The sequence below is a fragment of the Alligator mississippiensis genome, chromosome 1, assembly GCF_030867095.1.
Source record: "Alligator mississippiensis isolate rAllMis1 chromosome 1, rAllMis1, whole genome shotgun sequence".
Taxonomy (NCBI): Eukaryota; Metazoa; Chordata; order Crocodylia; family Alligatoridae; genus Alligator; species Alligator mississippiensis.
Window position 1 is genome coordinate 7,971,807 of NC_081824.1, and position 26,237 is coordinate 7,998,043.

Consider the following 26,237-nt stretch of genomic DNA (forward strand, 5'->3'; position numbering starts at 1 on the left):
TAGAAATAGGGTGATTTAGCCTGTGTTGAGCTTCATGGCTAGACCCCTTCCAGCACCTGAGCTGATCATTTAAAAGTTAGTTTGGGAATCTCTAGTGCAATTCAGTTGGTCTGTACAGTGATGTAGCGGCCCAATTCTTGACTGAGTTCTTGTGCTGCACTGGAAGAGAAATAATTAGTAATAAGTGAATCACAGGCTCTGATTTTGTTCTGGTTGCTTTATGCTGTTCTGGAGACTCAAAGCAACCAGTGGGTGCATCTGCATGTAAAATTAATGTGACGCAATAAACTCCAGTGCGTAGCACGGCAGGGTTTATTGCTCCCAGGCATCCTGTCTTCACATGCACCCGGGATTGCAGCATGATGAACCAAAGTGGAGCAACCCCAGCTGGCAGGGAGTTGGGGGGTCAGCCTGCCAGTCCAGGGCTGCTTCGAGCTGCCGAGGGGCTGGCTGGGGCACAAGTGTGCTCCAGTGCAGGGCTAGCCGGCAGGCAGCCCCCATGTTGTAGCACCCACATGCCCCAAGCAGCCCCATCAATGTCTACATGTGCATTACTGTGCACTAAAAAATACCTCCATAGGATAGTACTTGTGTTTGCAAGTACTAACCTATGGCAGAGTTAATTAGTTTACTGATGCCTAACAGGGTTGCATGTTTAGATGCTAAGAGTCTACTGCGGAGCTAATTAGGCAGCTCCGTGGTAAAGGTCTCGGGTAGCCAGTGTGCACTAGTGAATTGGGTCCAAAGGAATCAGAGATGGAGAAGACCCATTAGCTCCCTCTGATACAACCTGACCTTGCTCACATTGATCTCAATAGCAATGAGGGCCATTCTCTCCGTCAGCGGGCTCGTTTTTCCCTAGTGTGCTCTCCCACCCATTTCAAAGGTGTGAGATGAAGATCATCAGCCGATCCCTTTCCACTTCCCACCTGAAGTTTCCTACCAAAACACCAGCCCCATTAAGAGTCATGCGGTGGCAAGACTCTTAAGTCCGGGAAATGAAAGGCAACTCTACACAACAAATTTGTGGCGCTCAACAGCGGCACCTATATGCTACTGCCTAGGGGCTGTCTCTTCTCTCTGTGCTGCAGGTAGGCTAATTAGCTTGGGAGCTGGTGGGCAGTCCTAATAATGAACCTCCCATGTGATGCAAGGAGGTGGGTACCACGCTTGCGTTCAAAGAGACGGCCCACACTGATGAGCGTGGGACCGTTGAGGATGATGAAAAATTTGCGGTCCAGCCATGATATAGGCCAAACCTGAAGGATGGGACTTGAACCATTGGCCTTATTTGCAAGAGCAACCCTGTGTGAACTGCACATGGTAGGGACCGAGGGAGGGTGGAGGGTACTTTCGTGTGCTTCTAATGCAGAGTTGAATCTGTCCCTCGTAAGTAGGCTTTGAGGTGGGAGAGGTGAGTAAGCTTTTTCCGTACCTAGACAGTGATGGGCTTCAAAAGCATGCAGAGACTTCAGGTGACCATGGTGGGCATCTCGAGGATGCAACGAGAGGGAGCCTACTGAAACCATAGGATCTTTGCCTGTATACAAAGTGAGCAAGGAACAAGGGAGGGATTTTCAAAAGGACCTGGCAGAGTTGGGCTCTTGGTCTTGGGGTACATGTTCAAAAACTATCACGATAAAAATAATCCTTTTGGCACAATTTCCCACGCTAAAAATATACCATGTGGGAGATGGTTTAATTTACCATGATAATTGGAAATCTACCACGATAAAACCAGGTCAACGGGTATCTTCAGGGGCGATTAAGCCATAGCGAAACGGCAATTTTTGCAGCCATTTCATGAGATGTATCTAGGTAACGTATTATGCGGGCAAGGGTCTTCAGTTCCCATTGATTTTCAATGGACACTGAGTGCCTCTGGCTCTGGTGCTTTGCAAGATCCCACCCTTGTAGATCTGGGGCCTGGGTGGTTTGAATAGGGTTGGGTATTTGACCGGTCAACTAAAACTTAGTCAATTGGCTGGTCAAAAATTGCATAAAACATTGGCAATGGGTCCACATAAGACACAGAAAAAAATACAAATTTTTCATTAAATGTGTCAAAGAACAATAAAAAAAAAATCATAACTCTGTTGAGAAAACTACAAAAACCGCAGGATTTTTTTGGGGGGGGTTGTTTTGTTTTTTTGTTTTTTGGTAAAATGGCTAGAATCTTTAACCAGTCAAAACATAGACAGTCGATTGACCAACTTGCTGCCACCCCTATGTTTGAAAGCCATAAGTTGGTATAAATGTTCTCCGTTTCCCTTCTCACCCTCACTGAGCGTGGTAGATCACACCTGGCACATGCCGGCAACGAGGGGCAGATACTCAATGTGTGGGAATCCATTGCCGTCATCAAGGTACCCGCACTTTTCAGTCCATATTGGTCAGCCACGCAGGCGCCAGCCTCCAAAGCAAGACACCATTTACCTCGGGGCGGCATGGGTTGGGACGGAGCGGATCACCCCTGGAAGCGACACAGGTTTACACCGATAGAGAGAGCCGCAGAGCACACACGCCCGGCCTGAAAGCCCATCGTGGATGAGGCAGGCTTCGGTGCACTGTGGCCTTGAATGGCTATTTAAAGCTAGCTTTTAAATAGCCTTTTGCACCTCTAAAACCGAATGTAGCCTTCTGTGCTGTGAACAATGACATTGCACTGCCTCCATTTCTGGCTGCAGCTTGCCTGGGTCAGGTGCGCTGCAAAATGGCCCTGAGGCTGCATGATGAACAACACTGTCTGCAGCAATCGCTCAGACATTTTTTGCTTCTTTGGGAGCATCGAAGGCGGTGAAACGGAAGGGCTAAAATCCCGAGCCTCCAGTGCCCTGCCCTTTGAAAGCTCTTTAAGGCAGTATCGTGTTGGTGTCGCGTCTCTTTATGACGCTGGGAAGCCTCTGCCGCATTTTGGAGGCTTTGTATCACTAATGCCCGCGTTCTCCTACCGTACAATTTGAGTCGGACCCTCTCTAAGGCCAAGGGCCTTCAACCCTTATCGCCCTCCCTGGGCAGTCCCATAAAAAAAAAAGTCAGATGAAACATTTATCCCCACAACTTTGGGGCAACAAATGTCAATTATTTTTTACAAAAGCTTTCCAAGCAAATGGAGATTCTCATTTTGTTTCAGAGTGAAGCGGTTGTTGCATTTTCTTTTTAAAATATCAAAAATAAGCATATATATTTTTTCAATTTTCCCCCTTTTGTGATTACATACTACCCCTCCCCACCTTCCCCTGGAAAAGGGGAGGAAGGGGGGAATAAGCAGAAAAGAAAAAGAATAGGGAAAGCATGTGTTGAATGTGTGTATTAAAAGGAAAATATGTAATGTTTTCTGTAGCTTTCCCCCCGCACTTTTTTATACCTTTTTAGTAGAAAAAAACCCATGTAGACAGGTTTCCCCCCATTTTTTCTTACTTTTCTTTGTACCTTTTTTGAAATTTTTTCAAGTAGGAGAAATAAATAAATGAGAGAAATAGGCAGGCACACTTCTTTGGGTAGATGCGATATCTTTTATTAGACCAACTGAGTAATTGCAAAAAAGTTATTTCCAAGCTTTCGGGCACCAGTGCCCTTCTTCAGGCATAAGGGCATCTCTGCTATTCTGAGATCTCCAAGAAATGAAAGAAGGTAAAAGTGAGAGAAAGGATTTTTCCTCTCTTTAAGGTATTTTTTAATTGGTATTCCCCCCTATTTTTTTTCATTAGAAAAAACGAGAAGGGGAAATGAAAAAAAACAAACCAGGAGAGAGATGTTCAAACTGTTTTATAATAAACCAGTTGAAAAGCATAGCCAAACTTTTATCATTCTTTTTCAAAATTGTGTTTCAGTCTTTCTAAACACGAACCGTCCAGTTATAAACAATATTTGGGGTTTATGATTTTTCTTTTTATACACACTTTCAACACATGCTTTCCCCCATTCTCTTTCTCGTTTCTATTTATTCCCCTCTCCCTTTCCCAGGGGAAGAAGGGGGGGAGTATGTAATCAGAAAAGGGGGAAAATTGAAACAAAATAGATGTGCTGATTTCTGATATTTAAAAAAAAAGAAAAGCAACAACCATTTCTCTTTCAAACAAAAGCAATTTCCCACTACCGTACATTTTTTGGACAAAATAAACTTGGGTAGAAAAAATCCTGACCAGCTCTGACGCTGAGATGGGTGACTTCCCAGCATGTGGTAGGATCTGTCTTAGGAGCGTGGGCAATACTCATCTATGTACAGGACCAACCTCGCTGCTTGTCCAGACCACAGAGCACATCCAGCATGTGTGATCTATATAGGAGCAGGTCTAATGCAGACCTGCAGCAGTCCCACGCTGATGCGTGACCTCCTTTACATCTCACAAACGAAGCAGCAGAAGTGGGCAGAGAGCGGGGGGGATTTATTTGCAAATATTTCATAAATTCCATTTCCCATTTTGGCTGCTTCGCTCCTCTACGTAGTTTCGTGAGAAACGTTTCTGTTGGCACCAGCGCTTGAGCAGGAACTGGTAGTTGTGCAAATGTACCTGCTTGCTTGCAATATTGCCAACCCTTGACTGGTGCATTTACATATAGACAGGAAGGGTAGGGTGGTATGTAGGCCAGATGCCTCGACCGTATCCTCTGTGGGTTCAAGTCCTTGTTTTGCCGTGCTAGAGATAAGTCTCTGTGCCTCAGTTTCCCTTTTGTCCAATGCACCTAATAGTTTTTCCCTACCTCCCAGGAGTGCAGTGAGAATGAGTGCTCTTAAAGACGGTGAGGTCCTTAGATGCCACAGCAATAGGGACCGTATATGAACCTTCAGTGGGTCATGTCTTCTAGAGACTGGCAGTTTGAAGGTGGAGCATGGAGAAAAAATAAATGGTTTTAAGCTAAATACAACTCATCCACCATCTATCTAAGGATCAGGAGCAATGAGCTGCAGCTTCCATGCACCTGGAACAGTAAATCCCGAATGCCACATGCTCACTTCGGTATAAGCAGCAAACAGTGGCTAAAACATATTGTCATGCTCGTATAGTAGGCAAATGCAGGGAAATCCCTATCTGTTCATGGACAAATATGCAGATGGAAAGAAGTGACAAATTCAATAAATCAGTGGTTTGTTACTAATAATCAACTGGCTCTGCTCAGCAGGGATGGATCTGGTCAGTACCTAGATGGGAGACCAGATGCCCAATTCAAAGCAAAGGGCTGCAGTAAGCGGCTGATTTAGTTTTCCCAACCAAATCAGAAGGGGCTTGGTGCTGTTGAGCAGATCATCTGGAAAGTTAAGTCCCTGCTGGAGCTCAGCCAGTTTTGGAGGGTGGCACTTTTCTCAGTGAATCAATGCAGATTTAGGAAAACCAGAACATCATCAATTCATTGCAATTCCACCAAATATTTGGGATGGGATTCTGATCAAGTTGGAACATGAGCTTCCTATTCAAAGTCACTTTTCTCTTTGAAACTGGCTGTGATTTGTAGTGTAAAAAAAGTATGCAAAATGCAAACAACATATTTCATTCCATGAGAAACGGTTCTAGAGGTTTAGGTTTTTGCCCCCAACATTTTGGGTTGCAACACTTCCGTTTGAAGGTGACTCTTCCCAAACAAGCTTTTTAAAAAAAACACACGTGTTGGGAGCTCCCTGGCAGTCTAGATAGGGGCGAGTCCGCAGAAGTCTCCTCCTGAGTACTTATGCACAGGTCAGATCCTGCACGGCTTTATTGACAAGGGCGGAGCAGCTGGCCTCATCCATTCTGCTCTTTACACTCGGCTAACCGGAAACTCCCCTTTTCACTGGAAATCCTTTACCTTTGGGTCTCGGCAGCAGCAGGATGCTGCACTGCACTGTTAAACTACAGCCAGGCAGAGGCATAACTTGCAATTTTGGTACCTTAGGCCAGTGGCTCTCAACCTTTGTAGAATTAAAGCCCCCTTGTTAGACTCAAAGCTGCCCTTAGAAAAGGCCAGCTCTTACTTTTCACTTGTTTTGTGACCACACAAAAATACTAGAGCAATTCTTCCTTGCAAAGAACTCAGAAAGCCCCTGACAGGTCAGAATAGTTTACCACTATATATTTCTATTTGAAATCACTGGATCTCGGTGTGCAAATCATGCATGCACACTCATAGTGCCTGCACTCTGTGGCATCCTTGTAACGATCTCGCAGCACCCCAGGGTGCTGCGGCACCTGGTTGAGAATCATCGCCCTAGGCAGAGATGCTGTCGAGTACTGGAAAGACGAGCAAGGGATGACAAATGCCAGAGAACAGGGGTGGAGAACACCTCTAAATCAGCATCTGGGGTTAATACCGCACTCGCCCTGCCCTAGTTATAGGACTGCAGCCAAGCATTATCCCAGAGGAGACCGCCACGTGACAAGTGATGTCTTTATGTGGAAGACAAGGCTGTGTGATTCCTGCTCCGGTGGGGGACACCGCATTTGCATTAGCCCCACCGCTGTCCATGGGTTGATCACGCTGTGATCAGCAGCATGGGCTGGAAGTGATAGGAAAGCCTCCAGCCACCTCCCCTTTGATTGGCAGCTGTTGTCTTTGCCCATTGCCTGGGGAAGAGCATCCGATGGGGCCGGTGCATGAGATGGGCAGAACACTCCCCTGCCTCAGAAACTTAAGGCCGTATCATTTTAAATGGGTGGTGTGCAATCTGTCAGAGTTTGGGAACCGCTGTCCTAGAGTCAGGGACTCACAGAGGAGTCAGGTTGGAAGGGACCTCCAGGGGTCACACCTAGTCCCAGGCCCTGCTTGAGGCAGGATCAGCCTTATCCAAGCCATCCCGTCCAAACCATAATCTAAACTCTGCATAAGATGACCATCAACCCTAACATAACACAGATCTAACACCCTAACCTGCCACAGGTAAAGCAGCGGGACCGTGGCAGTCAACCTCCTGCTTCTATGAAACATCGTCAATACATGCCCAAGAGTTCCCGGGTAGCAGGCCATGCCCCCTGCTACAGAGAAAGGCAACCCCCCCGCAGTCCATACCATGGGGTAAAATTTCCTGACCCTAAATATGGCATAGGTCTGACCCTGAGCAGAGGGGCAAGACCCTCTAGCCAAGAACCTCTGGCTTTGGTCCCAGCAGGAGTATTGGCACAACCCAGTCAAAGTCTGCAGCCTTGGCTATAACCAACATCCAATGTCTCTAGCAAGGCTTAACATGTAGCAGAAAAGCAGTGGTGACATGTAGGGGGTGCATGCAGGTGCATGCGCACCCCCTGAGATCAGCCGTGCACCCCCTGGATCTCCCCTACCCCCACATCAGCGATCTGGTGCCCCCCCCGGACTCGGGAGGCACCAGTTGCCCATGCAGAAAAGGCAGGGGAGGTGGGACCAGAAAAGCCCAGAAGCATGGGAAATACCCGTAGCAGAACACAAGCATAGCTACACCTCGATCTTCCCCAATGTGGGTCTGGGGGTACCTAGGTCTCGTGGGGATGGGGAATAGGAAGATGTGGGGCTGTAGAGAAGCAAAATGAGATTGAACTTGCAGCATGGGGTGATGTTGAAAGCTCAGAGCCATGAAGCAGCATTTCACATTGAATCTGTGATCTCTCTGGAGTCTGCCAACGAAGGCATCTGCAGGGCTAATACCCATTGCTCTTTTAATTTTGGAGGAGCTGCAGCACTGTAACGATCACAACCAGTTGCAAATGCAGCTCAAAAATCAAGAAGTGGATCTTACAGCCTGGGAATTGCCTTCTTAAAACCATCATCGCATGACTTGGGGTGAAACCCTTCAGCTCCCAGTAAGAAATGCTTGGGTGGGTGGGGTTTAAAGCAGAACTGGACAATGCAGACAATTTTAACCAGTCCAAACTTGTCCTGTGAAAATTTTCAGCCTAAGCACTAATCTCTTTCAGCACAGCTAGCTCTGGTTGAAATCTTTTCTGTGTCCACCCAAGTCCCTCTGTTGCCTCTGAAGAGGAGGAGGATTAAAGGAAAGCTGGTCCAGTGTTCAGGCCATTACTACCAGCCCCTGGGGGGTTCATCTCCAGGTCCTTGCTCTGCCTCAGTTTCCCTTGCACAACCTTGCTTGAGTCCCTGTGAGCTGATGTATGCTGCAGTCCCCAGGTGCGATTGCAGCTTGTGCAGATTTATGCAAGGTAGCTGTAAAGGCACTCGTCTGGGTACCGATAGCGGGAGAGCTGCGGTGGCAGGGGCTTCCGCTAATGCAAGCTCTCCCAGAGTCTCAGGCGGGCCTGCGCTGCCGTGGCGAAGCAGGTCGTGGTACCCGTGTGAACTGCTGCGCTCAGATGCAGCTCTCCTGAGCGCGGCACAGATACAACTCATGAGATGCAACCACACAGAAACGCCCTGAAACCCTTTGGCCCAAACTCCATTGCACCCATTGAGCTCTGCTTTCCCTGCCACTCCCTATGCTCTCATTTCTTCCCATCTGCTGGTTCTGCCCCCTTTCCTCTAGGAGTGGTGTCATGACGTGATCTTTTGCCTTTTCCCTTGCAGGATGGGTTTGCTTGGGAGCAAAAACCAGCATATGCCTAAGGAGCATTGTGACGGCATGAATAAGCAAAGGCATCATGTGTTTTCTAAGAAGAAGACTCCACCACCGCCCCCGGTAAGTGAGCAGCTCTATGTCCAAGGTTTGAGTAGCCCTACCAGCACAGTTGGGTGTGAAATGAGGGAGTGCTTGCATGTGCCCATGATACCTCGAGCCCTTTTATTTCCTTACCTTTTATTACCTAACAGGTAAAGGGTGGGAAGGATGATCTAGTGGGCAAGCAAATACCCTTCTGACTCAGGCACCGAGTTGCAGTCAGTTACCTGCCTCTCACCTCTGTCTGTAAAATGGGTGCAATGTTCTCCTACCTGCAAGAGATACTGTAAGGCTAAAATGGCATCATGGCAGTGAGCCCTTGCGGCGGCCAAAGGACAGTCTGCTGAGTCTGGCCCAATCATTTGTTAGCACCACATAGGCTGCAGAGACAATGAGGTCTGGATCTCTAAATAGAATAGAGGGCCCGAGTGAAGAACGCCTCAGGCTTGTGGTGGTTTCTGTTGTGTGACATTCAGACAGAGCTTTTCCTGCAGGGTGGCCGCATCCAGACCACTTCGGTGTGGCCATTGCCATGAGCTCGCCCCAGCCCAGCTAGCAGAATGGCACACAGGCAGTGTCAACTCAGAAACCACAGTGGAAACTTTGATGAAAGCAAAAGCAAGATTCAGAGAGAACAAGAACAAAATGCTCAAACGCAGGGGCACAAAGCTAGGCATCAAAATCAGCAGCGAGATGCAAAGTGGCCCTGTTCCCAGAACGGCTGCACACCAGTAGCTATCAGCAGCCCACTCCTGCAAAACTAACAGGCTAAAAAGCCCCAAGTGAGCCCTGGGAAAGCATCTCCAGTCTTTCAGGAAGACTGGTCTTGAGCTAAGGCTCTGGGTTGAGACTCAAGAGATCTGGGTTATGCAACCTTGGGTACATCATGCAATCTATCTCCGACTCAGTTCCTCATCTGTAAAACGTCTCCGCTCTGCTCTAGTTAGATGCTCTGCTTCTCAGCATGTGTTTGATATCCAGCACGATAAAAAGCCCAGGGATGCATGGAATAATGGAACCGCCAATGTGCTCGAGGGTCCCTTGTTGCTTTTCTGCATGGTATTGAGGGGACATATGATGGGTTTGGTTCTTTATTACCATGGGTACTACTACCGTGGATGCCTGTGCAAAGAATGTATAGTGGGGTGGCAAATCCTAGGGACTGGAGGAAGTTTATTTGTACACCCACCTTCATTGCATGGGTGTAAATGACTCCAACCCTTGAGCCTGTAAGCACTACAACCTACAAGTCATCCTGTCTGTAGGAGACGTTTCATGGAAGTCGACTTCTTCCCAGCCCTGGGGCCATGGGCAGATCTGGGATTTTGAAAAGGAGGATGCAGATGGTGTGGTGCATCCTCACATGTAACACAACCCATTTTTCTCTAGTTGAAAAGAAACTAAGAGCTTTACTAATGTGCTAGAGGCCTGGGATATATTCATCTCTTTAAGATCAAAGCCAAAGCAAATAGAACTTGGAAAGCACATCAATTTGCTGTGTTATATATTATATATAAAAACACAACAAATCAGGCAAAAAAAAAAAAAAAGATGATGTTTCATTAGTCCTGTGGTCATTAGAATTAAACGTATGGCTCCTTTTTTGGATTCATGGAAGAAGAATTAGCTTTTTTGAGCATCTTAATGATGCAGTCAATGCCCCACTGAAAGTTATTTCCACACTCAAGTTAATAGTCACCCGAGTTAACATTTCCACCCCAGAATGAACGTTTCTAATTGGAGATAAAACAGTTTGCCAGGCTATGAAATAAGAGTGACATTACCAGGAGCAGCCAACAGACAGCAGCAGGATGCCAGAAGAAAGGCGAGCTTGATTAGTAAAGCATCAAGACCATTAAGAGGGAGAGAGGGTTGTTAACGCCTGTGGGATGAAGAGTTTAGAAGGAATCCGGTAGGTTATAACGGGCACAAGTCAATTGACTCCTTCACTGCTGGTCCAGTCCCGGGCAGTCAGTTTTAAACTTCGGGTGGACCAGGAACAGAAGTTGGGGGGGCTCAACAGCATCACTGCCTTGCCCTCGGATCCACCCCTGCCTCAGGCCTTTTCCAAATGCAAAGCCAGGAAGCATGATCCCCACGGCGTGGTCTTAACCCCAAGAGTTTGTCGCAGCACATTTCTACTCGGCGTCCTTGCATTCACGAGCAAAGAACATTTATGGCAAATAGCATCCTGCTTTTTCTCCCCGGAGTAATATTGCCTTTGCAATTTCTCGGTGGGCTTGTCTGCTGTATCATGCACCGCTTAACAGGGATCAAGCAACTGGATTACATCGTACGGCAGCGTTTTGGAACCCCGTTGAGCCGGTAACTCCAGCCTCATCAAATAAACCCCTGTGCTGGTGGAGAGGGATATAGTAGCTATCTGCAAATGCAGACAAGCAAGCTAAGGGCAGATCATATGCTGAAAACAGAAAAAGACAGACAGGGATAAAGACCATTAAAGTTGCTGGAAATATTGCAATGGTTTAGAATCAGTGCAGAAAGCAGATCGTTTGCCTAGCACACCAGATTAACACATGGGCTTTATTTTTATGTTCCTGCCAAAGGTCAGACCCAGGAATTGCGCCTCACATTTCAGCCAGTCATCAGCCCAAGGTAAGACTCTCAGATTTGTTTCGCTCTTTCCTTTTCTCTCCCCTGTGTCCTTGCAGCACCAAGTGCTGTCCCTGGAGAGCCAAGAGCAGCCTCTCAAAGAAGGAGCTTGGGGCTTATTTATTTTTAATACTTTTCATGCAGAAGCTCCTGTCCGGTTACACTTCAAAGGAGTCTTTTTCACATCAGTAAATATTGGTCATGGCCAATTATAAATGCACTCAAAAATCCAGTCCAAAATAATCCGGGAAAAAAACATCCTCGGTGAATTGGCTGAGTGAAACAAGGTAGCCTGACATTCAACCCTGATACACATTCAGGGCACATCTACATGTGCACTTTAATGTGCATTAGCTTATTTTAATGTGCATTAAAGCATCACTAAAAAAAAGTGCTATTATTTAATACGTATTCAAATAGGCTAATACACACTAAGCATCACTAAAAAACTGTGCTCTTTAGTTAACGGGCATTAAGACAGCCTAGTGCACATTGTCCTAGTACCTCGTAATAGAGGGTGTATGCACACATGCATGCGACACAGTGCCAGGAATTTTTAAAGGCACCTGGTGCTGCATCATATGCATCTGTATAAATGGTGACATGCGCGTCAGCACTGAGAAAATGGCAGCAGCGCACTTTTGAACTAAAACGCATCAAAGGGGTTTTAGTTTTAAAGCACGCCGCTGCCATTTTCTTAGCACTGGCGTGCATTTCACTGTGCAATACAGCACCAGGCGCATCAGTTTGCATGCTCCATAGACTCAGTTAATTGAGTCTGCTCCAACATGCTGGATTTCGGGTGGGTTGGAGCAGACAAACGTATGTGTATAAATGCCCGGAGGTACTAGATTTAATGTGCATTAGCTAAAGCACATTAATGCACATGTACACTCTCCCTCATGAGTCTGCCTGAACTTTTGAATGCCTCATCCTACAGCCTCTCAGCAGTCCAGGAGAAACATCCCTAAGCACTAGCAGGAGGCAGAACCGTGGGGGATGCAGTGATTTTTAAAAAAACCAAAAGGACACACATGGAGGCCCTAGCTATTTTGGCCATTTGTGTAATGGTTGGAAGATCAAAGAATGGTGAATAGCATCCTATAGCCAATTAGGTATAACAATACTTTGCCATTTACCTTGACCCATCATCCCAGCAGAGTTTAACATGTTGACACCACAAAAGAGGTCCCTCCCAGGTTGGAAAAGAAGAGTAGAGAAGGGGGGACATGGGAAAGGGAGACAAGGGCATACGTGGAGCCTCTTCCCTAGGGGTAGGGGAGGAGAATGGGGGTGCTAGTATAGGGAGGGGGCAGGAAGGGTGCACAGAAACTGGTTATGGTGGAGAGGAGAGGGACTGGTGGGCATGGGAGCAAGAAACACATAGAGTCCATGCATATATGGGGATGGGGTATAGGGAACCTCTGCAATAGAGGGGGGAAGGAGGCAGTGCACAGGGAGGTTGTGCAGGGGGAGGAAACAGGTATGGAGAAAACCCCTGGAGCTTGGCCTCCAGATGCAGCAACATTAGCCACATGTGGCCATCTAACATTCAGCCTTTACAGAGGGAAAGGTTCAAGGTAGAGAGGGAATATCAAATAGTGCTGCTGTCTCTGGCAGGCCCAGTCTCTTCAGACCTTGACCTCTGAGAATAATTTGTGCACGAGAACGGGTGTGCATAAAATTACTCTCATGGCAATGTTTTTGGGAACGCCTCACCCCTTCACCCCAGTGTCTATTGAGAGGGGGACAACTATGCAAAACGGTACCAAGTTAAATGAAGGTGTGATTGTAAGCCAGAGCCGTTGATTCAGCAGGGTTAGTATTGTCAAGGGACACCCTTGGATTGATTTCAATTTGTCCGTGGTTTCGTGCTGAATCAGAGTGAGGAGTGACAAACCCTAACCATACCACCAACTGTTGCCACACATCTCGGTTTGGAAACAGTGAATTGTTCTGTTTCAAGTTGATTTGACAGGAGCGTGCGTCCTGCCTCCCTGAGTCGCTCTGGGGTCGGCGTAGGGCGGTCATTCAAGTGCCACGGGAAGATTCATAGATTCATAGATGTTAGGGTCGGAAGGGACCTCAATAGATCATCGAGTCCGACCCCCTGCATAGGCAGGAAAGAGTGCTGGGTCTAGATGACCCCAGCTAGATACTCATCTAACCTCCTCTTGAAGACCCCCAGGGCAGGGGAGAGCACCACCTCCCTTGGGAGCCCGTTCCAGACCTTGGCCACTCGAACTGTGAAGAAGTTCTTCCTAATGTCCAGTCTAAATCTGCTCTCTACTAGCTTGTGGCCATTATTTCTTGTAATCCCCAGGGGCGCCTTGGTGAATAAATCCTCACCAATTCCCTTCTGTGCCCCCGTGATGAACTTATAGGCAGCCACAAGGTCGCCTCTCAACCTTCTCTTGCGGAGGCTGAAAAGGTCCAGGTGCCCCAGGCTCTCCTCGTAGGGCTTGGCCTGCAAGCCTTTAACCATGTGAGTGGCCCTTCTCTGGACTCTCTCCAGGTTATCCACATCCCTCTTGAAGTGTGGTACCCAGAATTGCACGCAGTACTCCAACTGCGGTCTGACCAGCGCCCTATAGAGGGGAAGTATCACCTCCTTGGACCTATTCGTCATGCATCTGCTGATGCACGATAAAGTGCCATTGGCTTTTCTGATGGCTTCGTCACACTGCCGACTCATGTTCATCTTGGAGTCCACTAGGACTCCAAGATCCCTTTCCACCTCTGTGCCACCCAACAGGTCATTCCCTAGGCTGTGGGTGTGCTGGACATTTTTCCTCCCTAGGTGCAGCACTTTGCATTTCTCCTTGTTGAACTGCATCCTGTTGTTTTCTGCCCACTTGTCCAGCCTATCCAGGTCTGCCTGCAGCTGTTCCCTGCCCTCCGTCATGTCCACTTCTCCCCATAGCTTTGTGTCATCTGCAAACTTGGACAGAGCACATTTCACTCCCTCATCCAAGTCGCTGATGAAGACATTAAAGAGTATCGGTCCAAGGACCGAGCCCTGCGGGACCCCACTGCCCACACCCTTCCAGGTTGAGACCGACCCATCTACCACGACTCTTTGGGTGCGACCCTCCAGCCAATTCGCCACCCACCGGACTGTGTAGTCATCCACATCACAGCCTCTTAACTTGTTCACCAGTATGGGGTGGGATACCGTATCGAAGGCCTTCCTGAAGTCTAAGTATACGACATCCACCCCTCCTCCTGTGTCCAGGCGTTTCGTAACCTGGTCATAGAAAGAGACTAGATTGGTCAGGCATGATCTGCCCTCCACAAACCCGTGCTGGTTTCCCCTCAGCATAATTTGTCCTGTTGGGCTCTCACAAATGTGAGCCTTGATAATTTTTTCAAAGACTTTACCAAGGATGGAGGTGAGACTGACTGGCCTATAGTTGCCCGGGTCCTCCTTCCTCCCCTTTTTGAAAATGGGGACCACGTTAGCCCTTTTCCAGTCCTCCAGGACTTGGCCCGTGCGCCACGAGCATTCGAATATTCCCGCCAGTGGCTCTGCAATGATGTCGGCCAGTGCCTTCAGCACCCTCGGATGGAGCCCATCTGGGCCTGCCGACTTAAAGGCATCCAGTTCTTCCAAGTGCCTCTGCACCACCTCAGGATCTACGCATGGCAGTCTGGCGCCTTGCTGCTGCCTCTCTACAACCCCAGTGAGAGACTTGTCGTGCCCCTCGCTTAGGAACACTGAGGCAAAGAACTCGTTGAGGAGTTCAGCCTTGTCCCCTCTATCTGTCACCAATTGTTTCTGCCCATTTAGCAGGGGTCCTATTCCTCCCTGGGCCTTCCTTTTACTCCCTATATATCTAAAAAACAATTTCTTGTTGTCTTTTACTTGGGTTGCCATCCTCAGCTCCATGGTAGCTTTGGCCCGTCTAACTGCCTCCCTACAAGCACGAGCAGAGGAGGTATATTCATCTTTAGTGATCTCACCCTGTTTCCACTTTTTATGTGCTCCCCTTTTGGCCCTTAGGCTGCCCTGGATTTCTCTGGTCAGCCATGAAAGCCTCCTGGCCCCTTTCCCTCTTTTGCCTCGCTCGGGGATCGTCTTGCTTTGTGCCCGAAGGATCGTTTCCTTTAGGCACAGCCACCCTTCTTGGGCTCCCATCCCATCAAAACTCCTACTCTGCAGTGCGTCCTTGACTAATCGCCTGAGTGCATTGAGATCAACTTTCCTAAAGTCTAGCACTTTCACCCTACTAGTTACCTTACCCACTCGCCGTCTTATGTTGAATTCTATCATAAGGTGATCACTGTCTCCCAGATAGCTACCGATCTGGAGGTCCCCTATCATGTCATCTCCTGTTGCCAATACCAGATCCAGTATGGCATTCCCCCTAGTGGGACCATACACCTCCTGTGTCAGGTGGAGGTCCTGTACACAGGTTAGAAACCTGCGTGAGCGATGGATGGGACCTTGCTGTCTGCGTCTCCCAGCAGATGTCCGGGTAGTTTAGGTCCCCCATGACTACCGCCTCTTTTGCTTTTAAGCACACTTTCCAAGTAAAAGAAATAATAATGGAATATCCCCAGCCTGCTCTATGCTCAATTCTGGGGGAAATGGGGGCTGAAAAGCTTGGACACCAATTTTCACGGGAAATCCTGTTTCCAGCCTGACCCGAAACCCAGCTTTCCTCAGAGCTGGCCTTTTTACTTCTACTTCGGACCAGAAGGCAGAAGTTCAAAGCTCCTCAGTGAAATGAAAAAAGCTTTCAAATATAGATTGAGGAACCATTTCCATGCTCAAAAACAAGACTGGGAGCAGTTGCGTGTCTCTTCTAGATTTGAAGGGAGATTTAAAGTGAGCTTCCCCTTCTCCAGCCAACAGACTAGGTTTAGGGTTTTCAGCCAAAATGACTTTGGCTCCCTCTCATTTTGCTACTACGTGGGTTGACAGCTCATTTGGGAATAATGTCGGCTATTTGTTTATTCCAGTCAAACAAGAGGATGGATGTGAATTAAGCCAGGAGGCACAAAAATGCAGATGACTGAACCTTTGAAACAAGACCTGAATGATATTTATTGGCAGTGCTGCCAGTCCCAATTGTCCCAGTGTTGCCAGTCCCCAATTCATAAATATGATTTGGGCCAACAAAAATTTTTAAAATCTTGATATTTGCTATAAAATCTCATTATTTAAAAAACAAACAAGAATAAATTTGGTTTCTTGGTCTTTGCCTTCTATTTTTGCCCTTAAGGGTGACCAGTCTTCAAATTTACAAAATCTTCTCTGCTAAAACCTGCAGGTTCCTGGCTAGAGGGTCTGGCACCTTCATTTAGGGTCAGACCTATTGCCATATTTGAAGAAATGTTACCCCATGGTCAGGTTGATGTGGACTATGGGGGTTTCTTCCTTCTTCTGCAGCCTGAACGTGGCCTTCTTCCTTGGATCTCTCAAGGGCATGATAACACCCCTGCAGCAACGGGACACTGGCAGCCCTGCTTTACCTGTGGCAGACTCAGGTGCTTTGGAGCCATTTTCCTTGTAGTTATGCCACAGGGTTGATTGAATATAATTTTAGGAATAAGTTAGGCAAGGATTTGTACGGAATGGTTTAGATAGGGAAGATCCTGCCTTGAGCACGGGGTTGAACTTGATGACCTGTCTCTTTCAGCCCAACATCTGTGATTCTACCATTGAAAAAAAATATTTTTTTTTGGCCAAACTGACAAAATTGTAACCCAAAAGTAACCAAAACAAACAAACAAACTGGATACCAACTTTTGATTTTTTTGGTGAACAAAAGGAATCAAAACTTATGAAGGAAAGCCAGCAATTCCTGCAAATGATGCTCATTTGGTTCACAACAGTAGTAGTAGTAGTAGTAATAGTAGGAGGAGGAGGAGGAGTACTAGGAGGAGGAGGAGGAAGAGGAGAAGAACAGGTTTGGCACAACCTGTGTGATCAGCCTGGTTCTGGATCTTCCAAGTGACATCCAGCATTGCATTAGACTGACACATTGTCTTCCACCCTCTGGAGCAGGGGCGAGCAATTATTTCGGGCAGAGGACCGCTTACTGAGTTGTGGCAAGCCATTAAGGGCCACATGACAGGCAGCCAGGGGCAGATGTATATTAATTTTCTAATTTTTTTAGGGGCCCCACGGACCAGATACAATGGCCTGGTGGGCCGCATCTGGCCCACGGGCCGCATTTTGCCCACTACTGCTCTGGAGGGAGGGAAAGCAGTACTAAGGCATATCAGGTTGTTTATACTGCAAGAAACTAATTGAATAAATCAAAAGAATCCCTTATGTAAAAAGGGCTTGGATGATAAAGGACAGTGTTATTTAACCCTTGTAAAATCATAGAAATCATAGGAAAGTAGAGCTAGAAAGGACCACACAAAATTATCTAGTTCAGCCCCCTCCTCAAGGGTGAGCCATCCCTGCCTAACCCATCCCAGACAAGTGTCTGTCCAGCCTGCTCTTGACAGCTTCTAAGGATGGATATGCCACTTCTCCAGACAACTTGCCCCAGTGCCTGAGCACCCTCGTAGTCAGAAAGTTCCTCCTAATCTCTGATCCCCATTTCCTCTGATGAAGCTTGAGGCTTTTACTCCTATCCTGTCTTCTGTGGTCACAAAGAAAACCCATCTCCATCCTCTCTGTAATCATCCTCCAGGAATTTGAGGACTGTTGTCAAATCCCCCCTCGGTTTCCTCTTCTCCAGACTAAATAGCCCTCATTCTTTCAGCCTTTCCTCATAAGTCTTGCCTCCCAGACCCCTAATCATTTTTCTTGCTCTGCATCGGACTCCTGCCAAACTGTCCACGTCCTTCTTGAAATGTGGGGGCCTAAAACTCACCAGTGCCAAATACAATGGAAGAGTTACTTCCCTTGGTTTACAAGTGACAATCAAATTAATACAGCCCAGGATGCTGCTCACTTTTATTGCAACAAGAGCACCCTGTTGGCTCATATTCCACTTTGGGTCCACCGCAGCAGTTCCCAAACTGTGGTATGGGTACCACCAGTGGTACGCATACAACCTGTCAGTGGTACATGTTAACAAATTTATTATACTCACTTTCTATGACAAAAATTTGCTGGTGGTACTTAAGAGTGAACTGAAAACATTGCTGGTGGTACTTAAGGTCGTATCATTTTAAATTGGTGGTGCACGATCTGTCAGAGTTTGGGAACTGCTGGTCTACCATAACCCCAGGTCTTTCTCTGCAATGCTGTAGCCTCGCCAGTCATTCCCCGGTCTGTATTTGTGCATGCAATGATTCTGTCCCAAGCTCAGGACTTTGCATTTGTCCTGCTTAAATCATATTTGATTGATTCTGGATGATTTGTCCAGCCTGCCCAGGTCATCCTGGATCCTAGCCCTACCCTCTGGAGTGTCTGCAAACCCACCAACTTGATGTCAGCTGCAAATTTACTTACCACACACTCCATCCCATCATCCAAATCACTGATGAAGATATTAGTGATTTGCAACAGTGATCAGTGATAAGCAACCACTAGTGATGAGCAACAATAGTTCAGTGTGTCCAGCCTCACCCAGCCACCCCTCGCCTCACATCCATGCTACCACTGTCTAAACCAAAGCGGGGTAACCTTTTTGGCAGGCATGCCACAGATTCGCCTTACACCCTTCCTGAGTGCCACTCCAGTCTCCTTTTTCTGCCCAGTCTACTGCACTGCTTTCTGCTCCTGGTCCTGTGATCGCTGCCGCATCTGCTGTTCTGATTTCTGCTTCCTGCCCTATCGACGGCTGTGCGCCGTGCTTCCTCTGTTATCCTCCACGTGCCACACACACAGGCTGCCTGGGCCACTTGTGGCATTCGTGCCAGAAGGTGCCCACTCCTGATCTACACAGGACTCATCATTATTGCCCAGGGTGTTGCACAGTTCTCTGAAGCTGTGGATTCTGGGAGATTTGCAAAGTCTTCCAGTGCCCAATGGAGCAGGAGTTAAAAGATAAGTCCAACTATTTCGACAAGCAGACCTTTGCACCGGTGCCACTCATTATGCATAGGCTGACAGGCATCTGTCTGTCTCGCAAGACAGGAGATTTGTGCTGATTTCCTGCATCAGCTCATTAAACATCCGTGACAGAACCAAATTCTTGCATGCCAGTCAGTTCCTGACTTATCACATGGGAAATTAATATCCAGCAGTCCTGAATGTGGGGTGGGGTACCGGTTCAGAGCTGCCCAGCTTTCAGACAAATAATAGCTAGCTGATCAATGAGATAAAATAATCTCTCTTACTGGCAAAGGGAACCCGTAGCCTTTCTCTCTTCACCAAACGAATGGGACTTATAATTCACACCTGTTACCTCCTGTGTTGAATCCTCATTTGAAAGATAAAGTGAAGCTGGAGTGACCTCTCTAGGATGCAAAGGCCCTGGTAGTGGGAGACATTAGGTGCCTGCATACCAGTGCTCCCCTTTGGGCCTTGCTGGTTTAATCCAAAGGAAAGGCAGGGGCTAGTATGTATGATTCATAGATTCATAGGTTCATAGATGTAGGGTCAGGGGGGACCTGAGCAGATCATCAAGTCCAACCCCCTGCCATGGGCAGGAATGAATACTGGGCTCATATGATTCCCACTAAGTTAAGCTCATATGACCCCAGCTAGGTAGTAATCAAGCCTCCTTTTAAAGACCCCTAAGGTAGGATGCAGCACCACTTCCCTTGGAAGCTGGTTCCAGATCCTGCTTGGCTGCAGGAGCTACCAAAGTAAAGGAAATCCTGAATTTCTCTGTCTATCGGGGCTCCACTCCTAGGCTGACTGCTGACCAGAGTTACAGAGCCCAATCCACCCTGTCGTGGAGCACACTTCAGTCCCACAACCTTTTTGATGGCATTTCTTGCAGCAGGGGTAAAACTAGTACCTCCTCTGCCCGAAGCTATTCACACCCTAGAGGTTGCCAGGTTATTTAACGGCCTCCTGGCACTTGGCATGAAGAATCACAGGCAGTACCGTGTCCTGTAAATTGTGGAGCAGGGGAACCTGATCTGACACAATCCTGATTATGCATAAAGCAGGGAGAATATGTAATAATGTTATCTCAAAGACGTTAGGAGACACTTACGGCATCCACCCACAGAGTGTTTTTGAGGTCCACAGCCATGCATGATTAAGTTTCCAAGCTCTCTCTAGCCCACTCAGGCAGCCCGAATGAAGCTGAGAGTAATTTGGGTCTACCTATCGACCTCCAAGTCCCACCCCCCAGCGGACAAGCTGGAGGAAGCTGCTCTGGCCTTTGGTTTACAAAGACTTGCTTTTCCCCCCGCCTTCCTCTGCATGCACGACATCTCCAATCAATCTCAAATAGAAAGCAGCCAGGCCTTGCACATACAAAACGTGCATTGTTCCAGAGACGTATTATCTTGCAGTGAAACGGGTGAGCCTGGGTTGCTCACTGGTGGCATTATTTGAAAAGGTCAGAGAGGGAAAGAGAACGGGGCCTGATGATATGTCTTGAAAGCCTCCTAAATATAGCCCGCCTATCACTTGTGCTGCATTCATGAGGCCGCACACAGGCTAAAAACTTTGACTGATGATCCTTGTAAGGCTTGATTTGCCCAAGATGTCATGAGAGCAGCTATCCTTTCTGCTTCAATAGCTGCAACCACCCAACGCGCACATGACCGGTTACACACTCATGAGAAGGAAGCAGTGGTATAGTTGGCATGGGGCATGGAAACAAAGCAGTTAAGCAGCCCCATGTGTTTCATTGATAAAGGAGCCACCCTGCAGGGCATTATTACTATATTGAGTCCGGGGGCAGTCCCAGAGGGGGTGCAATGGTGCGGCGGCACCTTTCTTTCAGATTGGACTGTGCCGCATCTGGGGAGCCTACGAGACTTTTTTAAGTCCCCAAAACAGGTAAGAATCTCCCTTCTTCCCCTCCATGCCCAAAGACACATCCTCTTCTCTCCCCTTCCCTCCCACTCCCCCCACTGCTGCTTTCCCCATTGTCCCAGAGGCAGACAATCGTCAAAGCTGCTAGGACTGGGCTCAGCTGGAGACAGCAGTAGACATGGCAGAGGGGTCCCGCCTCCTCATACCTTCTTCCAGGGGACTGAGCAGGTTGGGAGATCCCATTCCCCACCTCTGCCTATTGTTGCAGAGGTGGGGAACGGGGTGCTGTCACCGAGCCAGCCCCCACACAACCTCGCTGAAGCGGGCTGGGGCAGCCTTGAAGCTTCCTCCACCCGTGGGGCTGCGAGGAAAGCAGCAGTGGCAGGTGGGGAAGGGGAAAAAGGGAGGGGGAGAAGGCGAGGGGATGGAGAATGTCTTTGAGCATGGAGAGGAAGGGGAGGTTTCTTATCTACTTTGGAAACTTTAAAAAAAGTCCTCGGAAACTCCCGCAGTGCAGCCTGCCTTCGCTGGTGGATTGCTTTGCCAAATCCTCCATCTGTCCCTGGTCAAGTCTCCTCTGCTAGGAACCAAATAGTGCACTAAGCTTTTCCTGTCGATCCAGCTCCTGAATACATATGAGATTGGTGGAAAATCAGGCCCACTTACCACCTCTGGCTCTTAACATGTCCGAGGGCTTCCTCTAAATCAGGGGCAGTCAGGAGGGGATTACAGCCCCAGGGCCAGGGGGTTGAGCCTCTTGAGTGGAGAAAAATGGCATTTATTCAGCTTAGAAAGGGGGAACCTGTCAAAGTCCAGGCATGAGGCAATGAAAGCCTGGAGGAGAATCTGAGTTGAGGGGACTGAAGAGAAAGGCTGGCCCCCTCAAGTGCTTTGTAGCAAGTCGCAGCAAAATGTCTATGTAGTCTCGAGAGCCAAGGGAAGATTCACTCGATGGTCTGAAATCATTGAGAGGACAGAGGGGTTGTTCACAATGGCTGTGGAAAAGGGGCAGAGAGTGTGGGGAGCACTGATTTTCACACACCTCAAGCTTCAGTCCTTGCCCCCAAGGAGGACAGTCTGGGACCCAGTGTGTCACCTTCTCTCTCTGCAGAGGACCACATTGTGATTGCCCTGTATGACTTCACCTGCACAAGCGAACGAGACTTGGAGATGGTCAAGGGAGAGAAACTTCAGGTCCTTTCATGGTGAGTCACTGCTGTCAGCAGCACCCCCTCATCCCCCCGCTAGAGGGATCTTTATGAAAACCGGGGTCATCGAAAGAACGGGTGGAGACATTAGCCTGAGACTCTTGAGATAACAAGTCCATTACCGAGCGTTGCCAGAGACCTGCATGGACATGGCCAAGTCACAAAGCCCCTTGATTTTCTCTCTAAAACCAGGATGGGGGATAACACGTCTTTGCTGCTTTGGATGAAGGGCTGTCTTTTATTATGTGCAACATCTAGTGCAAATGTCACACCAATCTGGATGCTGCTGGGTGTCGCTGAAGTGTAATCAAATGGCGGTGTGCAACAGTGCATGCTGATCTTAACCTTAAAAGGATGTGGGTTTTCTTCTGCTTGAGGACAGCACAGAATCTAGCAAGTTTCAGGTTCGGTTTCATTTACCATATTTTCTCGTGTATAGCACGCCCTTGTGTATAATGCACACTGTGTTTTGGAAAGGCAGCGTGTAGTAACTGAGTAGCAGCAGTCAGGGGGCTGAGCCTGCCCCAAGCCTGCGGCAGCTCTGCACACTGCAGACTAAACTGATGCACCGCATCTGCAGATATGCACTGGGTTCAATCTCCTGTGCCACATCCAGCTTCAGACTGACCCTGTGCATTGGCGTGATCCAGCACGTGGAGCCATGTCACCCAGTCAGGAGGGGTCCCCATAAATGCAAAACTTTGGAGGCAGGGGACCAGCAGAAGTGGCAGTTGCTGTGGCTCCCAAATGCCACCATACCCCTGCTGCCAAATTTCCAGACCCATGCAGGATCCATATTTCTTGCATGTAATGTGCTCTTCAGTTTCCACCAGTTGGTTTTTGGGGGGAAAGGTGGAGGTTATATGCAAGAAAATATAGTATTTTCTTTTAAAAGCTTTTCGAGCAGCCCTGAAACAGAAGCCAATGGCTAATCCAAATGCAGGCTGGCCTTCATGCTGCATTTATCATTAAGTCTTTACGGTTACCCCTAGCTGTGGGGGAAGGGGCTGTTCATGGATAATGTTCAGTCCTTGACCTCTCTCTATGAGACGGCTACCAAAGAGGTCAGCTATGCCTGGGGATAGGACTCATACCATTCATAGGACCATTCAAGTCATGACAAGTAGGCATCCACTGGACAGGAATAGCTTTCAGCCGCTGCTCTGGCAGTGCTGTGGTCAGCCATGGCTCTGAGCGGCCAAAGGAGAGAGTCTCTCATGTGATGAAGCAGTGGTGGGAAGGTGGAGGTAGTCCCACAGTCACCATTTGGGAGCCAGGGACTGAAGGTGGGAAGTGAAAATACCAGTGACTTGAGTTAACTAGGTTACAGTCCAGCGAAGTGCATATGATGGGGCCACTACTGCTTTCTCAGCCACCTTCAGACTGGCAGAGGCCTACAGAAATCGAAGCCTTTAGCACTAGGTATAGAATAAGGTATGTCTGAATACAGGAGTGGAGGACTGGACCTCCTTGGCCATGGGTCAAGTCTTCTGCATTTGCAGGCAACCTTTTATCCAAAGAGTCCTCGAGATTGTGCACTGTGACCCTGAACACGCCACAGCCCCAAAGCACCCTCGGGAAACAAAAGCAAAGCCACCTTGTGCTGCAGGTGAAAAAAAAAAGCAAAGCAGGGAAGAAACAGGCACTACCAGAGGCAGAGAAGGTCTTAGGTTAACACAGGGGCGGGCAATTATTTTGGGATGAGGGCCGCTTACTGAGTTGTGGCAAGTCATCAAGAGCCACATGACAGGCAGTCAGGGGCAGATATATAGTAATTTTCTAAATTTTTAGGGGCCCTGCGGGCCGTATCTTGCCCACCCCTGGGTTAACATATGCTCAGCTGATCCCTGCAATACAAATGTTCCCCGTCTTTCTGGCCAGTCTGATAACGGGAGGAGGAAAGGCCTTTCTGGCCTTAAGTCTGGTGCTTGGTCTGATGTCTAGTGTTTCAGAGGAAAAGCTCATGCCTACGAAGAGAAATGCAGTTACAAGCCCCTAATTTGCAAGGCGGATGCAACCTCAACCTCACTGAGGTTCCTTCAACCATAGTCAGGATCCTCATTAAATCTCATGGTGACTGTACTTCCTCCTCGGTTCACAGCGACGGTGACTGGTGGCTGGCAAAATCTCTCACCACGGGGAGGAAAGGTTATGTCCCCAGTAACTTCGTTGCGCAGGTGGATACCTTGGAAGTGGAAAAGTAAGTGCATAATGTTTATAACCTGTTCATGCTAATAGGAGCGTATCTGCTTAAGGTAGCCCCTTCCTTCCAGAAGGAGCCTGAAGGCCTGACCGCCAGTAGGGTCTTCTTTAGTCCTTAGCATACTGCACCTCTGGAGTAAAAGGTGACAGGTTTTGCAGCCTATGCCAACTCTGCACGCCAGTTTAGGACAGGAAGTGAAGCTCAAAAGGCAGAGTAGGTTTGAGGCAGACACAATGACATTGCTAATAAGAATTTGGCTAAAAGCCCAATGCAAAAACTACTACTGTTGCTGCACCTTCTAATGAGAGGGTTATATTCTTGGGTTTCTATAGCCTTTGCATACTCATGAGTTAGTGCAGGGGTCTAATGTGCTTCTAGTGTGGTATAAAGGGAAGGGGCAGCTTTCAGTGTTTTTCCTCACTTCAATCTGGGAGGGCTTCAGTCCCTGAACATATCTGCAACCAGTAATGGTTTAAAAGGCATGCACGTCATAACACAATGCCTTATAATACTAGAGCAGCTCTAGTCCCCAAGAACTGCAAAGGCACGTATACAAGAAGCACTTCAGCGAATTCATTCCCATTACAGAGGTATTCCTAATTCCAGGGACATTCCTTATGAATATCAAATAGGGAATACTGCTCCAAGATGACTATGTCTGGAGTGAAAATGAACTTTAAGTTGTCAGATGAAGCATTTACCCTTACAAAAATTACTTCTCTCACCGTGGAAAGCCACCCTTTCTGAGACATAGCACGGCAGCTCTTGAACAACCTACAGCTGCATAACCTAGTAAACCAGAAGCCTCTGATTAAAACTGCAATGGGCATACATATAAGGATGTCACGGGGATATTTGAACTCAAAGTGAGTAGGGCTCTGACTCTAATCTATTCAAAATACTTTGGTAAGGGGCTTTTACAAAGGATAAAGCTATTTACTCTTAAATATAACACTCAGCGTGTTAATGGCATAAAGGGTAGAGCCTGGAAAGGACTAGCCTTTCCTGGGAGAGTTTCTATAATTATTTTGCATCTTTTATTCCCCAGGTGGTTTTTTAAAACTATTAGCCGAAAGGAAGCCGAACGACTGCTTTTAGCTCCTGGTAACAAAGCCGGAGCTTTCCTTGTGAGAGAGAGTGAAACGTGCAAAGGTAAGATCCAAAAAGAAAGGGGGTCACCCCTGCTATATCGTCACTGCTGATAGACGACCCTCCAATGGCTTCAGGTTGAAAACCAGCTCCCCGTGCAAATTCCAGCTGTTTCTCCTCTGGCTCTACAACCATTTGAACTGACCAAAACAGCCCTAGACAGATGCAGTAGGATTAGGCGCATTTGCAAAACTGGGTGGGTGATTTACATGAAAAGAGATTTTTCTCGTTACAGCGCCTGCATTTCTAATTCCGGTATTTGAGCTATACTGCAGGGAGGCTGGCTACAATTAGTCTGCTTTCCCATACGTTAGAGCCAAGATGGTAAGGGTGTCTGGTGGGTGGTGTACGGAAGTGGTAGGTCAAATCTTTTCTGCCAAAACAGTGCGTTTGGTTTTGTGTGTTTTTTTGACAGCAAATGTATGAAGCTAATGCACAATGCCCATGTCGGGTAGGGTTCTCTTTCCTTGGACCACATCTTTGACTTCTTGGGAAGACTGAGCCTTCACCTTTTCAAGAAGTGGGCTGTCCACAGAGTCTGGTGGGCATTTTGTAGTCGCTGTTGTGTAGGTGTTATCAAAAGCCCACATACCACTTGCGGGACCTGACTTTTGTTTCTTCCTGTTTTGTTACCCTGCCCTCCTTCAGCTTAGTAGTTTT

At 47.8% G+C, this 26,237-nt stretch overlaps 1 protein-coding gene across 1 annotated transcript in view; it reads left to right on the plus strand.

Moving 5' to 3' along the window:
• Positions 1 to 26,237, plus strand: part of BLK (BLK proto-oncogene, Src family tyrosine kinase) — a 66,394-nt gene that overhangs the window by 16,247 nt on the left and 23,910 nt on the right. Inside the window, exons 2-6 of the mRNA XM_019496389.2 lie at positions 8,464 to 8,575; positions 11,122 to 11,170; positions 22,129 to 22,222; positions 24,327 to 24,425; positions 25,477 to 25,580. Coding sequence (XP_019351934.1) covers positions 8,465 to 8,575; positions 11,122 to 11,170; positions 22,129 to 22,222; positions 24,327 to 24,425; positions 25,477 to 25,580 — 457 coding nt within the window. The 5' untranslated portion in view covers position 8,464. The remainder of the gene's footprint in view (positions 1 to 8,463; positions 8,576 to 11,121; positions 11,171 to 22,128; positions 22,223 to 24,326; positions 24,426 to 25,476; positions 25,581 to 26,237) is intronic.